At 62.6% G+C, this 15735-nt stretch overlaps 1 protein-coding gene across 3 annotated transcripts in view; it reads right to left on the bottom strand.

The window, feature by feature from the left end:
- Positions 1-803: 803 nt before the first annotated feature.
- Positions 804-15735, bottom strand: part of NACC2 (NACC family member 2) — an 81353-nt gene continuing 66421 nt past the window's right edge. For all 3 annotated transcript variants that reach the window (XM_043470002.1, XM_043470004.1, XM_043470003.1), the window contains exons 3-6: positions 9870-10034; positions 7661-7766; positions 7276-7373; positions 804-5820 (exon numbers count right to left, since the gene is read on the bottom strand). In XM_043470002.1, coding sequence (XP_043325937.1) covers positions 5315-5820; positions 7276-7373; positions 7661-7766; positions 9870-10034 — 875 coding nt within the window. In that variant the 3' untranslated portion in view covers positions 804-5314. The remainder of the gene's footprint in view (positions 5821-7275; positions 7374-7660; positions 7767-9869; positions 10035-15735) is intronic.

The raw sequence follows: 15735 nt of genomic DNA on the forward strand, positions 1-15735 counted from the left end.
AGAAAGGGGAGAGGCCAGGGGTGCCTTTAGAAAGCCAGCGGTGGCCCCTCTGGACAAGACCCTCCAAGGACAGAGGAAGTGAGGAGCCCACCACCTAGAGGTCCGAGCACTGGAGTCTCACGTGAGAACCTGAGAACTGATTTAAGTCCATGGGACAAACGGACGCACAACCTTGCCCGCTGGAGCCCAGAAAGGTCCTTGAGGGTATAGCAGCGGAGTGAAGGGTGGACAGAGCTGCCACGCCTGAATCTGTGAACCAGCCCCGGGGAACCTGGAGGGATGGCTCCAGAGATGGTCAGCGGGTGGAGACAGGGGCTCTCAGGCCAGGCAACCCGCTCTGCCCACTTGCAATTCCCGCTTCGTCCACCTGGGGGCGGACCTGGCCCAGGAGCAGAGGAGGGGAAGGGCGGGGCGGGGGGCAGATGCACACCTGGATGGGCAGGCAGGTGAGCCAGGGGCCCCAGTTTGCAGACAATGAAAGGGAGAGCTCCCTCAATGCACCGGGAGCTCAGGCCCCCCGCCCCAGGCACGGGACCCCCCCCGCACCGCCCCAGGCACGGGTCCCCCCTCCACCGACATCCTGCCCACCAGCCCCCTTCCCTCATAAGACACTGGGGGCAGGGAGAGGTAAGCGGACCAGGTGTGGACATGGGCAGTGAGCCTGGGGATGGCCCCTTCTCCCACCCAGGGCTCCCGGGTCCTGAAGGTGCCCCTCCTGGGACGGTTGATCATCCTGCCTCCAACAAACCCACGCCCTTCCCTGGCTTCTCCCAACCCCACAGAGGAGCCAAGTGCAGGCAACCTGGGTTTGAACTGACTTTATTATTCTGTAAATGTGAATTTTACAAAGCGCTTTACAATGAACGATCACATCCTTTTGTTTGTAACGGATTTCCACCTCCTGGATCGGCTTTGAGCACATTGCAAGCCCTCGGTTTCCTGGTCGCTGGCGGATGTTGTGTCCTCTGAGTTATACGGTGTCAGCCGTGGCGAAAAAGCAACAGTCTGAATTCTGCCAAGTAGCAGCACGAAAGAGAGGGAGGCGCAGGAGGAACAAATAGAGGTTTCCTCCTTCTTAAAAAAAAAAAAAAAAAAAAAACGAAAAAAGAAAATAGAAAAAAAAAAAAGCCAGTCTCTTCTGAGACTGAAATGGAACTCAGTGTTACTGTGGAACAGGCCTCCTATACAGCACAGGACAATTTATTTATTGATTTTTAACAGTCGTGAGTTACAGTACTACTTAACCCCTCCACGGACTCTTTACAACAACCGTCTCCTTTTCAAAAGTCTCTTTTATCCCCCCAAACAGTCCGTCCAAAGGATGAATGGTCTATTTGCACCCAATGCCATTCAAATGTTCAAGTCAAAAATATTTATATGGTTTATATTTAGTTCTTTATTATTTTTTGTCTGCTAAAAATAGTATTGCAAGTTTTGGCTTCTTTTGACGTAAAAATGACAACCATGTGCAAAACGCTGACGAAGAAGCATTGATCAGAATTCAAGCGGGCTGTCCCATCTGAATGCTTTAGATGGATGCTGCATCACATTCCTTTTCGTTTTTATCAAAGAAACAGAAGAAAACAAGAAACAAAAACCAAAAACCCTTGTTGCCAGGTTAGAAACACCTTGTACCGAGCCCCCCCGCCCCCCACCGCCACCGTCTCTGGCTGCTGGCGGGGGACACGCCCGGAGCTGGCTGGCTGACATGATGACAAATGTATGCAGCAGCAACATTCAGAAACAGTAGTTAAAGCTCAAGACGGCTCTGAGCTCTCAATTCTGTGTTTAGGATTTACTGCTGGCAGAGAGGCAGGCAGAGGTTTTCTCTGAGTTTTCAGGTGGTTAATGGGCCATAGGCCTTTTTCGACTTGCAGCAGAATATTTCCATAAAGATAACCCGGTGGAGGGGAATCTAAGCCGTCCACAGCGGGGGATGGCACACACCCAGCCCGTGCTGGGAGGTTCCGGCCGTCACATGGGGACAGAGTCAGGGCCGGAACCGAGCAGGCCGCTCCTAGGCTGAGGCCCTGCTTTCCTCCTCCTTCCCAGCAGAAAGGCTGCCGAGGAATGAGTTTTCATGGAGGAGAAACACGCCTGGCTCCTGGGGCCCCAGCACCTGGACAGCGGTTTTGGGGCCGCAGGCCGCACGCCCAGAGGCCTCTCCCCTCGCCTCTGGTCCACATTCAAGGGCAGGGTAAGACGATCGCATCAAGTGCAAGGTTAAGCAACCACAGAGAACTCTGGGTGAGACCAGACAGTGCAGAAAGCAAGACAGGTTTCAAGTACCGAGGCCGCCGGCCGGCTGACCGGGCAAGCGGGCAGCCCCACCGAACTCACAGTATCTGTCACATTGCGGTCCCTTCTCCTGGGCCTTTGCACTCGTCCCAGCTGCCTCCCGGGGCCCAGCCCGGCCACCGGGGAGGGCAGGGGTGGGGGGCGGCCGCGGAGCCCAGGCGGGCCGCCCGCCACGGCCGCTGGGACTGGCCCAGTCCTTCTCTCTCCAAAAGGCGCCGATAGACTTAGCTCTATGTAGACTCTATGTAGTATATGCGTATTGCTAATAGTCAAGCTTAGGGATAAAGGTGCGGTTATCTCATAAATACTGAGTGGCTTGTCTCTCGGTCTACAGGGGTCAGGTGGGGAGGGTCACGCTCACGGGACAGGAATTAGTCGTCTTGTAAACAGAGGAGGGGAGGGTCCGGTTCTCCTAATTGGTTTTCCTTGGGAAAAATGATCAAAAGATGCTAAGGCACTCTGGAAGGCCCCCCCTGAGCCCAGGCCCGCCGCCGCCCGCCCCGCGGAACATTCCGGACGCGGCGGGAGGAGCACCCCGGCAGATACAATCATCAGCCACGCCCGTCTGCAAACGCTCCACCCCACGTCCACCGCGGGACACATTAGTGCAAAACGCTCGGCCTGGCCCGTCCGGAGCGCAGGAAGAGTTCAGCAGCCATTCACATTAGATTCTTATTAAAGTTTCACCTGCAGCTCTAGCCTTCCTTACCCAGAACAACAAAACAGACGGTGACTATAAACAAAGGACAGAGGTCACGGGACATTGTGCTGGCCTGAGCAGCGCCGTCAGGCCTTCTCTGGGAGGCCGGCGCCCCTCCCTGTCCTGGCCTCGGGGCGGGGGAGAGGGGGCCGGGCCCACGTTGGAGTGGGGGTCAAGAGGAGAGAGCAAAGCCCTTCTGTGCCAGCCAGGGCGGGCAGCCGGCCCCAGAAGGTCCCCAGGGCTGGTGGGATGAAAGTGCAAACACGGGGTGGCGGCCGGCTGACAAGGGGGGCTCCATAGGGGAGCCGGTGGGGTGGTGGGGTCTGCCTCACCGGCCCCCCACCCCCACCTAGGGGCTGTGGCCTCCTCCCAACTCCAGGAGGACTTGGTCCTGGTCCCTGGTGGGCTGTGGGCCCTGGGCTGTGCCAGCTCGCCCCCTGGGCCTGAGACGGAAGAGGCCCACCTCTGGGCCACATGGTCAGCCTGAAGCCCCAGCAGGAAGGAGCTGTAGCCCCTGGGGCAGGGACAGGTGGGTGAAAGGGCTGAGGTCAGCTCCCATGTGCCCACCCAGGGTCCTCCCAGCCCAGCCCGGCGCCATCAGACCTCTGCGGAGGGCAGGCCTGGCTGGAAGAAGCACCCCGCCCCAACCCCCACCAAGGTCTCCTCCAAGGGCCCTCCACAAGAGAGCGCCGCAGTCAGCAGGACGAGGAGCCCGGGGTGGGGGTCGGGGAGTGCTGAAGCCCCCCCTCCCACAATGCCGGCCTCCCAGCTGGGACCTACAAGAGGCTGGGGGTGGCTCAGCTTTGTGGGTGGGGGGGGGGCGGGTCACACCTGCCTGGCAGGGGTTGGGGGGGAAGGGAAGGCAGAGTGCAGGGAGCAGGGCTGGGGTGGGGGGGGGCCTGTGGCCATGCCTGGCGGCCGCCTGGGATTTAGGAGGCAGCCCCTGGGCGTCTGGATGGGAGCACTTGGGACAGCCCGCGCGTGCCCCTCCCCTCAAACTGCAATGGAACTTCACAGTGAGCTTTCCAGCCTCAAACCATCAAAGCCCTTGCCCCCCCACCCCCATCAACACACCCCCCGATGCAGTCCAGAACCTCTGCGCCTGCAAACCGCCTCTGCTCAGGCCTGTGCCCAGGGCCCACCTACCCACAGCCTCGGAGGTCCGCGCACCCAGGGGCTCCGAGCACACGTGGGGAGCCCAGCGCCCGCCTGACCCCCGATTCCCTTCCTGATCACCCTGGCTGCCCTTCCACAGGGGTGAGCAGGACCCATCCTGTGGTCTAGGACACAGACCCCCCCCCCAGAGCTGTAGTGGGTCGGGGCAGGGACACCCCAGCCTCTCTTAATGTTTTTTTGCTCTTTTGGGTCTGAAAGTTTCCAAACCAAGTATGAAATAGGTCTGAATTAAGACAAAAACGAATAAACAAGCAAACCTAAACCCAACGTGGCTGAGGGCTGCGTGGGCTGCACCAGGGGCGGGGGCCCCACCCCACGGGGCGGCGGGCGGCCAGGCGGGGGAGGCCAGGCGGGAACCAGGGGGTGCTGGGCGGCACGGGCCCCGGGTCCCAGGTGGACTGAGGGTCCGTGGAGCTGCAGGGGTTGGGTGGACCCCCCGGGCGTGGGGCAGGACAGCAGACGTAGCCAAGATCACTTCCTCTCACACACAGACCAGCACGGCCCACCGCCGGGCCGTCACCGCCACCCTTGCACACGCTCACACACACACACACGCTCTGCACACACACCCCACCCCACACGCACGGCGGACCTGGCAGGCCTGACCCCCGAGTCTCAGGAAGAAGGTAAAACAAGGATTTGGCCCCTGGGGGCCCAGCCCTGGCCCGTGGCCCCGGAGGGGTTGCGGCGGTGGGGGGGGGGTCCCCATCCCCAGGGGTGAGGACGGAGGACCCCAAAGCGCGTGTTCCCGCCCCACAGGCCCCCCGGCCTCATCCCGGGCAGGGGGAGCAGGGAGGGGGGGAGGCCAGCAGAGCCAGGCACCAGGGCCTGGGGGCCTCTCGCCCCTCCCCACGCGGGGGAGGGGGCGCTACAACTTGGAGACTAACCTCTCGAATATCAAAAAGGAGCCCCTGGGACCTTCCTCGCAACTAGGTCGCCAGTGGCCTAATCGTTTTACAGTATAACGAATGCATTTGTTTCCTTCATAAATTTTAAATACAAGCAGAATAAAAATCACATTTTTCTCAGGCAACAGTAGCAGTTCAGTAGGTAAGTGGCTTGATCACATTTGTCTGTATTAGTAACGCATGCAAGCAGCTTCCGTACCCGCCTGGGTGCCGGTCCGCCAGGGGCGCCTCCCTACAAGGGACCCGCGTACGGGCCTTCCGGTCTCCTCCCCGGGGCCGGCGTGGCGGGCCGGCTGCTGCTGGCGCTGCCCTGCTCGAAGGGCTGCGGGGGGCTCTGGCCGTCGGCCGGCAGCGGCTCGGGCGCGGCCACCTCCTGGATGACCGAGCCGGCCCCGTCGGCCTCCTCGCCGGCCTCGAAGGCCGGGTTGGCGGAGGCGGCCAGGTCGACGTTCACGGCGTCAGTTCTCAGGGCCACGATGGCGGCGGCCTCGCCCCGCCTCTCAGCATAGATGCGCTGCTCGAACACCTGCGCAGCCGCGGGCGGGAACTCGGGGTCCAGGGCCGCGCTGGCTGCTGAGGAGCCCATGACCGTGCGGTACATCTCCACGCCCTCGGGCAGCATGGACTTGATCTTGGGCAGCCAGCGCTTGCGCACGCGGCGGGCGTTGGTGCACATGTCCGCGGCAATGACATTCATCTCACTCTCCTTGAAGCTGGGGGCGAAGTTCTGACAGTACACTGCAAGGACAGGGCGGGGGGTGGGCGTGAGCGGCCACCCACCCGCAGGAACCCCAGGACCCCACCTCCACCTCCCCAGGGGCCGTGGGCCTGAGACCCGCCTTGCATGAGAAGGGGGTGAGGGTGCGGTACTCTGGGCTGGAGCGGCCACTCTGGGGCCACTGGAGGGGGGGGTCTCCTCTACCCTGCGTCCCTCCGGCAAAGGAGGCCATGTGGCCACTCAGGCCTCCCCTGGGGCAGTTTGAACACCAGCGGTCGGTCACCATTCTCCCTGCTGGAGGCCCCGTCCCACTCCTCTGGGGCAAGCATTCAGGAGAGGGGCGGTCAGGGCACATGGGATCCCCCGCTGTGGCTCCAGCAGGGGCACAGAGGGCCTGTTGGGGGGGGGCTCTGGCCCCCTCCTGCCCACTGGTTGGCTGCGTGGCCCTGGCGAGGCCCCATCTCTGGGCCTCACTTTCCCACTCTGTCCCACCCACCTTGCGTCCTTGGTGGGAGAAGTCTGATCGCATCCCCGCCCGGGGCAGTGGGAACCAGGGCAGGGCCTCGGTGCCCACCCCAGGGTTAAGCTGGGTGGGTGGGGGGGGAGTCTCTCTGGGCCTGAGATGGACTGAAGGGCCAGCAAGGAGTGATAAGGGGGCTGGCTCATGCCTGCCTTCAGCCCAGCCTGTGGCAGCGGCATCGTGTTTGACAATGACGACCCGCCCTCTCCTCTCTGCTCCAGAAGCCGGGAGACCCAGCTCTCCACAAACAGCAGGGAACTCGGAGGGCGGTCCCCCAGAGTGAGCCCCCGCCACTGTGAGCCCCGCTGTGGGGTGGGCCAGCCCCGCCCCACCTGCCTCCTCCCAGAGCCCGGCCAGCACCGCACGCTCCGGGATGCAATTACCGGCTACAAAGGCCCCTCTCTGCTCTAAACAGAATTAGCCTCACGGGAGAGATTCTTTTAAGCAAGAAAACTAAGACAGTGTTTCAGGAAGACGGGCTCGGCTGGTCTGGCCTGGGCCAGGCATGGGTGGCTTCTTCCTTGTCCCGGGGCAGGGGTGGGTGGGTAGGTGGGTGGGGTGTTTCGGGGGTTGCGGGGGGGGGGGGCGGTCTGCCACCGAGATGGACCCGATTCCACCCCCACGCACCCAAGAGCGGGAGGCAGAAGCAGGCCGAGCAGATGGCAAAGGCTCAAAATAACCCCCAAATGTAAATAAGGGGTTTTGTTCAAAAAGGAAAATTAGATCTATTTCACATATTAAAATAGTTTCGCAGCTGAATTCATCACGCTTGGAAACCTACCAAGAACGTTCACACCTCGAGCCCGGGCTCCCGCGAGCTGTTCTTTTCTCCCCGTCGACCCCACGGCCAGCTCCCTCTGGGAGAAGCCGCCTTTCCCAGGCTGAGATCCAGGGGTCTGGCGGCTCCTGGAGGTGCTCCCCAGCCCCACCAGAGACGCCCCAGCCCTGCTCTTACGTTTCACAGCGTTCAGGACGCGGCTGTCCAGCGGCTTGCGGCTCGGGTCGCTGGTGGACGAACGGATGCCTGTGCCACAGCTGTTGGCCAGCGTGTTCCTAACGGAGGGGCGGGCAGGGGAGGCAGCGTGAGGCGGCAGCGGGAGGGGACGCCCACCCGCCCCACCCATGGCCTGCTGCCTATTTTCCCGGGGGGTCGGGGTGAGGAGCAGGCCCCCACCCCCCATGACGCGCAGCCAGCATGCTTCTTCACGTGGGGGGTGGTCCACAGGCCCTCCCCAGGCCCCGGGCTGACACTGGCGTGGAGCTGGGAAGGTGCAGGCCCTGCGCACAGCCTCGCCTAGAGGGCATGAGGCTTCCGCGCCCGCCCGCCGGCGGGGACCTACCTGTCGAAGAAGGTGGCGAGGAGGCGGCGCAGGAGAACCTTGTGCTTCACCCCCGCGCACAGGTGGCAGTTCATCAGCTGCCCACGCGTGATGTAGACGCCGGAGCCTGCGGCCGGTGGAGAGAGACAGAGAGGCCCTCAAGCCCAGGCCCAGGGCTGCTGGGCCCGGGGCAGGCGGACCGCAGGTGTGGGGGGGAGGCCTTCCCGACACTGACAGCACCCCTCCTCCAGGCCTGGGACCCCAGGACGCTCCAGGCCGTCCTTGCTCCCTCGGGGGCCCTGTCACCAGGAGGAGGCCGCCTTGGTCAGACGCTTCCAAGGGGCGGTCCCCAAACTGCCTTGCGGCCCTCGGGGGAGCGGCCCTGGGTGTGGGTTTAGGTAAACCCCTGTCTTGCCTCTCAGTTGCTCCCCGATCAAAGAGCTGCAGGCGGGGGTGGGAGGTGGAGTCATGGAGGGGCTGCCCGGCCCAGCGTAGGGGCAGGACCGCGCACCCTGCAGTGCTGTGGGCCCTGCCCAGGCTGTAGGCTCGGGCCGCTGGGGCCCCGGTTCACCCCGGATGGTTCACCCCGGATGCTGCCCGTGGAGAAAGGAGCTTAGGCCAGAGGCAGTGTCCCCAGCTGGGAGCCGCGGGTGTGAAGAACGCAGAAGGGCAGGGAAGCGCTGGGCCTGGGGGGCAGGGAGCCTCCAGGGCCTCTTTGGGCCTTTGTCTACCATCTGACTTTCTGTAGAACACGTACTGAAGCATCTTACTGAAAAGCAGGAATAAGGCGGTGCTCCCTTCTGCAGGGGGCAGAGCAGAAGGCACGAGGACACCCTGTGAGGACGTGACACGCCAGCTCGGGGGGCGGGGGCCTCCCCTGGCTTCCCGCTTGGTCCCCACTACGAGCCAGGTCTCCAGGGACGCCCGCAGCCACGGGGCCAAGAAGCATGTGGCTGATGCTGGATGCAGACCTCCATCAGGCACCCCAGCCAACACACACCGAGTGTCCCCAAGGGCCTCACCCCCCCAGGTCTGCAGAGCCTCAAACCCAACAGCAAGACGGGTCATCCTCAGCCACGTGGGCTGGACAGCCGCCTTGCGGTGGGGAGATCTGTAAAGAGGGTTCTAGCAGGAGGCTTGGGGCTGGGGTAGGACCTAGCCAGGGAAGGTGGCCAGCCCGCACCCCTCCCCAGCCCAAACAGGCCTCCCCAGGGACCATGCCCACCCCCAGGGCTCTGAGAAACCTGCCCACCCTCAGAATCCATCCCAGTCCAATGCTGACACTCCTGGAACTCAGGAGCTGGGCACTGCTTGGAACTGTTAACAGCCGGCATCGGGGCAGGGCGCGTGGGGTATGGCCAGGGGCACCCTCACCCCACCCAGACCAGCCAACACCGCCTGGTGACTCTCCTGTTGGCTAAAAATGTCAGGCAGCCCGCTGAGGCGTGGTTAGAGCAGCGAGGAGGTCTCAGGCAGAAAAACCCCATGAAGCTGCCTGGGAGCGGCAGGCGGGGTGCTGGACAGGAGTGGGGGCCCAGTGGCCCATCAATTCTCATCTCGCTGCTGGACAGCCTTAAACATCTGCAAGGAAGGATGACCCTGGCCGTCCTGTGGTTAGGACTCTGCGCTCTCACTGCCTGGGGCCGGGTTCAGTCCCTGGTCAGGAAACTAAGATCCCGCAAGCCTCGTGGCTTGGCTGGGGTGTGGGGAAAATAATCTACAAGGAGCTGTGAGGCCCAATGAATTCCAACACTGAGAAGATAAATATTTCCAACAGGCACCAGCCCTAATGGGCTTTGGACCCCAATGTGTTGTTTGTTTTTACGGAAGAAGTGAGTCCATCTAGGAGCCACTGTGTGGAAGCTGGCAACACTGCCCCTCGATCGTGGCATCTGGACACTCGGGGGAGCTGGGGGGGAGGGCAGGGGGCCGGCAAACTGTACAGGACTTGGTTTTAGCCACGACCTAAATTAAAACACAATCGTGATTGCGGCCCCTGCCAGTCAGAAGCTCGACCAGCCCAGGGGATTCAATTAAAATGCTAAATTAATTCAATTGAATAACTCCTCTTCGTGACACATTCTTCTAAAAGGAAATTAAGAAGAAATTTAAGATGTTCTTTTTTTTTTCTTTGACTGATTGGTGATGAGTAACATCGTTCACAGCTCCGAAGGAAAAAACGAAAGGGGAAGGCCTCTGCACACAACAGACGGGGCGGGCGGGGCCTCACCTGCCACCAGCTCCAGCTTCTCGCCAGGGTCCCCCTCGGAGTAGAGCTTCGGGTGGCAGCGGTACCCGATCTGGCTGATGAGGCTGGCGGGCAGGGCCACCAGGTCGCGGCGGATCAGGACGCAGGAGCGGCTCTCCAGCGGCACCGGCTCTGGCTTCTCTTGTACTGCGGACACAGGACCCGCCCGGTCAGGGCCAGCCCGGCCGAGCCCCCGGGGCCACGGACAGGGAGATCACCCCTCCTCCACCCAGGCCAGCGTGGGGTCTGCCCCGCGCTCGTCCTCCCTGCCCACCAGCCACTGCCCCTGCGGGGAGAACCCGAGAGAGCAGACGGGGCAGGTGGGGGGCCACCCAGCCAGGCCCAGGAGGCTCCCCGGGCGGAGGGTGTGTGTCCACCAGGCCTCGGAGGACAGCCTGTTAGAGGCGGAGCGGCCGCCTCTGCTGGGGGAGCGAGGGCTCGGGGAGGGGACAGACTTCGTCCCGTCAACCCCCCACCCAGCCACTCCTCACAGCAGCCCTGTGCCACAGGGCGGGGAGGGGGGACACAGCCCCTCTGCAAGTGGGCGCTGCGCCCTCTATTCCTGGCCAAGAGTGGCTCCATCAATACCACCCAGCAGTGAAGCCAGGGGGTGGCAGAGTCGGGCAGGGCAGACGCCGTGTCTCCAGGGCTGGCTCCACGTCTCTGAGCCTTCAGGGAATGTTCCTGACAGATCACCACTCGGGGGGCACTCAGGAACCCCCAAGCGTACCAGAACTGCAGCTGTGATGGGGCGGCAGGCGTGGGGGAGGTCCCCCAACACCCCCCTGCCCGAACCCCACCCTGAGCACACACATGCCCCGCCCCTACGCCAGGCCAGCCTCCCAACCACCCCCCACTCTCCCAGCCCTGCAGGGTCTCCTGAGGCCTGGGTGGGCGTTCCCTCTAGTGCTCAGGATGGGGGGGGCGGGTCCTTCGGGCACTTGCTGGGCACCCAGCACACCCCTGTGCCTCACCAGGTGTTGGGAGGCTGAGGGGGGTGCCGAGGGCCTGCCCCCTGCCCACAGGAGGGTGAAGGCAGAGGCTGCATTGAGGACCCCGCCATGGCCAGGACCTGCCCCCCTGCCAGGCTCCATGCCCCAGCACCCTTCAAGCGGGCCCCCGGTCTTGCCCCCTGCCCGCCCCCCTCTCCCCCATGTCCCCATTCTCCCCAATGCCCCCGCCCCATTTTCCTGCTTGGCACCAATTCCCCCTTGCAGCACTGCTTGCCCGAGCCTCTCAGCAGGGTCAGCAAGAGGCCCGCACCCAGCAAGCCTCCACCCAGACCTGCAGACCCCCACCCCGGTTCACGCTCACACCCGGTCATCAGTCCAGCCCTCTTCACCCTGCAGCCCGCACTCAGGGATGCCCCGGCCAGACAGAGGGCAGGGCCAGTGCCTGCCTCGCCTGTGTCCCCAGCACACGGGCGCCCCTGGTCACTCCTGGGAGGGCCACTGCCCCGGCAGCTGTGTGGGTGAGAGCCCCAGCTGGCCGAGCAGCACGGCCTGCAAGGCAGCCCCTCACCCACCCGGCACGCAGCACCCGGGCAACGTCTGCAGGTTGGATAGGGCCCCAGGCTGCTCCGATGGACACCAGGTGGGTCTTCCCTGCTGAGAGCAGTGGCTCTTGTCAGCAGCCTTGATGAGCCCTGGGCAGGGCAGGAGGGCACGGCTTGTCAGATCCACCAGGACTTGGACAGCAGGGGGGTGGGGGGTCATGGACACTAGGGGGCGAGGCCGGGCTGGACGCTCTCCTCCTGCAGGGCAGGGGCTCAGGGGTGGAGTCTGTTGGGGAGGCACGAAGGCCACTCCCAGAGGGTCAGAGGCAGCCCCTCGGGCTGGCCAGTGCCCTCGCCTCTGCACTGTGACACCCCCTTAGGGTCACAGGGCAATTCAGCAGGGACATGTGAGCCTGGGGTGGGGGAGACCAGGTGGGACTGGGAGAAGGACCTGGAAGCCACGCGGGAGCTGCCGTAAAGGGGCTCCGGGAGGGGTGGTGGCAAGGAAGGGTTGCAGCCCCAGAGCTGGAGCAGGTGAGTGTGCATTAGCCCCAGGTTATCTCTGCACCAAGCTCTCGTGGGGGAAGGGTCAGGGCGACCCAGGCCCTGGGGAACCAGCATTCTGCAAACCACAGGGCGAGTCCCACGGGGTAAGGCGGGACGGTCAGTCCCATCCCTGAGGATGGGTTGGGGACCCACCTGCTGCTCTTGCTGTTTCACCCAGGGTCTGGGATCACTCAATTCCCAGCAGGGGGCCCCCAGCCCCCCGCCCCCCGTCCCTACAGAGCTCAGCTCTTCCTGGGGAGGCACCTGCCAATGTGCACAGGGTGAGCATGGTACCTGGTGCCTTCGGTCCGGAAGGGGCCAACTCCGGGGTGAAGGAGGGAGCCTCCCAGGAACTCAGATCAGGGCAGAAGTCAGAAGGGTGGCCGCTCTGGGGGTTGGGCAGCATCTCCCACCTGGCATGTTTGGGGAATGCTGGGCGGGGGGTGTGTGGGGGGCAGAATGGCAGAGAGCCGTCAGAATCTTCCAAACCCGGAATTACCCAGGGGCTCGGGGAGCACAGGAAAAACAACGCAGATGATATTTTAAAACATAATTACCCAGCCCGCCCCCCCCAACCCCAGCCCGCTGTGATTATGCTCACAGACTCGGAGCAGAGCACCAACGCTGGTGCCGTGGCATTTACATAAAGAGCGCTCGCCAGCAGAAATAATCCCATCCACAACCCTCGGCCTCGATGTTTCTCCAAACAGCAGAAGTTGTTTGTGCTCCGCACGCTCCCCCCCCACCCCAGCCCAGCTCCCCGAGAGCCAGAGGCTGTCAGATCCAGAACAACCAAAAGAGTCTCTTCTATTTCTGCTCCGCCACGTGCCGGATACTGCGCCAGCTAAAAATACCCCCCTGAGCGGCGGCGCATCTGGAAAGGTGCTTCGATCTCTCCGCACGCCCCCGGCCCCAAACCACCCTCTGCCGGGTCGGAGCTGGGCCTCCAGCAGCCTCCGTCCGGGGAGGGGGGTGCCGAGTCACAGAGAGGCTCCGGGAGCCCAGGAGAGCCTGTGCACCAGGCTTTGGTGACGGGGCCCCTCGAGCACCCCTGGTGGCCTCTGGCGGGTCATACGGTGCCTGGTGGCAAGGGCGGTGGGAGACCCCTCGGTGGGCTGTGCGCAGGGGTCACACCCAGGCCCCCCCTGCACCGGGGTGGGGGGAACCTGCCAGCCTCCTGCTGCCCCAAGACCCAGGCCGCCGCCTGCAGCCTCAGTGGCCCCGTTTACACCGCTTTATGATGCTGGTTTCTCAGGTCATGGGCTCCAAACATTCAGGCCCTGTGAAATCTGGAGAGAAGCCTGTGAAAGCAATCAGCCGCTGACATGGGGAGGTGAGCGTCCGCCCTGCACGAGGGCGGGTGAGTCACGGTCGTAAAGGTCCCGATGGAAGGACCTGGAACAGAAGCTCGCCTGGGCAAACGGGCCTCACAACCGAGGCCCTGGGGCTCCAGAGAACACCAGTGTGTCCACGGGGCGGGCTGTGGGCCCTGCGGGGGGAAGAGGGGTCCCCGCGGAGCCTTCAAGACTCCGCTGCCCACCTGCCCAGAACACGGCCTGAACCCAAACGGGGGAGAGACGGCACGCGAGTGACGTGACACGGATGGACACGGATGGACACAGCCTGCACGCCGCCCTCGCGTGAGGCCCTGGGCTGGGGGAAGGAAGGGGTGAGTGTCCAGTGGGGACAGAGCGTCGGCTTGGGAAGAAGACGGCGGTGACGGTTACACACGTGAACGCGCGTGGTTCTGAGCACTTAAAAGTGGATCTAACACTAAAGCTTCTCTCAGCTACACTCTGCCACAATAAAGACACCTTTTCAAAGGAATGAATGGAAGGAGGGAAACTGGGCACGTCATGCTGCCCTCAGCCCCAAACGTCCTCGATCTCCTAAGGGTCACGGGCAGGGAGTCTGAAGAACGTGCTGGACCCTCTGCACAGGCAGCACACATCAAGACGCCCGCCCACAGGATGCCATCATGTCCAGGAGGCTCAGAGGGGCCCTGTTCTCGTCCCCAAGTGCAGGTGCGTACGGGGCATCACCATCGGAGCCTCACCAACGCCGTGAGCACCAGCAGGTGCCCAGGCCGCCCCGATCCAGTCACTGGGGGCCCTGTTGAGGTGGGGCAGGGCGGAGAGGGGGCAGAGAAGGTGATGCCCACTCCACAAAAGTGTGTGCCATTTGTTCAGATGGCAGAAGAAGAAACTGAGCCCCTGGTCCTTCATGATACAGAAAAATACAACCGAAAACCAAACGGAAAGAAGAACACGGCCCTACACGACCCGATGCTGGCGGTGACCAAGCCTGCCAGACACAGCACACGGCCCAGAGACAGACCCACGCAAGTGAGCTCGGCCAATCCGTGACACAGGTGCACAGGGGCCCAGTGCGGGAGGTGACAGGCTCCCAACAAGGGTCACACACGAGTCACACACAGGCAGAAGCCAAGCCGAACACCCACAAGCCCAACCAGCACCCTGTATGAAGATGAACCCAAGTGGGCTGCAGACCTGAATGTAAACACAAACCTACAAAACTTTCAGCAGCAAATCTGTGATCTTGGGTTTAGCTAAAAACCTAGACAGAACCCCAAAAGCACAATCACTAAAAGAAATAAGAAACTAAACATCGTCACAATGAAAAAAAAACTTGTTGTCTACAAAAGATGACCAAGGAAAGATCAGCATGGCCAGGCAAACCATGTGCCTGACAGAGGAAAACCCCAGGGAAGACAAGGGAAACGCAACCGGAGGAAACGAACAATCCAACTTTAAAAACGGGCAGAAGAGCTGAACAGATACGTGAGCAGAGAACACACAGACAGCAAATTAGCACAAGAAAACACGCTCATCACAAGCCCTTAGAAAAATGGAAATTAAAGCCATGCTGAGATAACACTCCTTGAGGTTAGGACAGCTTGGCGGGACCCAAGCACAGCGCACCCAGCGAGGACCCGGGGCCCCTGGAACACTCACCCACCCGCCCACCCTGCTGCGAGAACAAGATGGCACAGGCCGCTGGGAACCACTAGGCCATTTGTTACAAAGTTAAATGTGTGCTGTGCCGAGCCAGCCCTCCGCTTCCAGGTGTTTATCCAGGAGAAGAGAGAGAGATGAGGGCCCGACGCCAAGAAGCCTGTGCAGAAATGCGCACACAGCTCTGTTCACAGACGCCCCCAACTGGCAACACCCAACATCCCACATCAGGGGAAGGGACAGCCGGGGAGCCGTCCACACGACCGTCACCATGGGGTCATGAGGAGGTACAAATTGTTGATGCACAGTTTGGATGGATCACAGGTTCGCTGCGCCCAGGAGAGGAGTACTGTCCAGGGTTATCTCCGGGGCGGGTCCACGTGGAGGACACGGCCAAAGACCCAGCCAACACCCGGGGGGACACAGAAGAGGGGCTGCCAGGGCGTGGGGTGGGGATGGCCATCAGAGCAGCGTGGGCGAGCCCTGGGGCCCTGCAGGCTGGCTGACGGAGCTCTTCTGGGTGGCGGACGCTCAGCTCACACCACCTGGTGCCCAGGAGGCCGCCCAGCCCCCTCTGCTTAGCTCCAGGCGGCTTCCACTCACGACAAACACACCACAGGTGGGCCATCTGGCTTGTCCCTGCAGCTGCCAGCTCGGTGCCAACCAGACCTGCAGTTTTGAAAGGGCCACACTCATGATGGACATCCGTGCGCTAGACACTCCTGTCAGCCTCCCAGGAACGGGGCAGGTGGGCCTCCAGCAGGTGCGGTCGGACCTGGGCAGGCAGGACGGTGTGAGCATCCGCAGTCACCGTCCCGTCTTTACGTGCCTC

Source organism: Cervus canadensis, chromosome 5 (assembly GCF_019320065.1).
Source record: "Cervus canadensis isolate Bull #8, Minnesota chromosome 5, ASM1932006v1, whole genome shotgun sequence".
Classification (NCBI taxonomy): domain Eukaryota; kingdom Metazoa; phylum Chordata; class Mammalia; order Artiodactyla; family Cervidae; genus Cervus; species Cervus canadensis.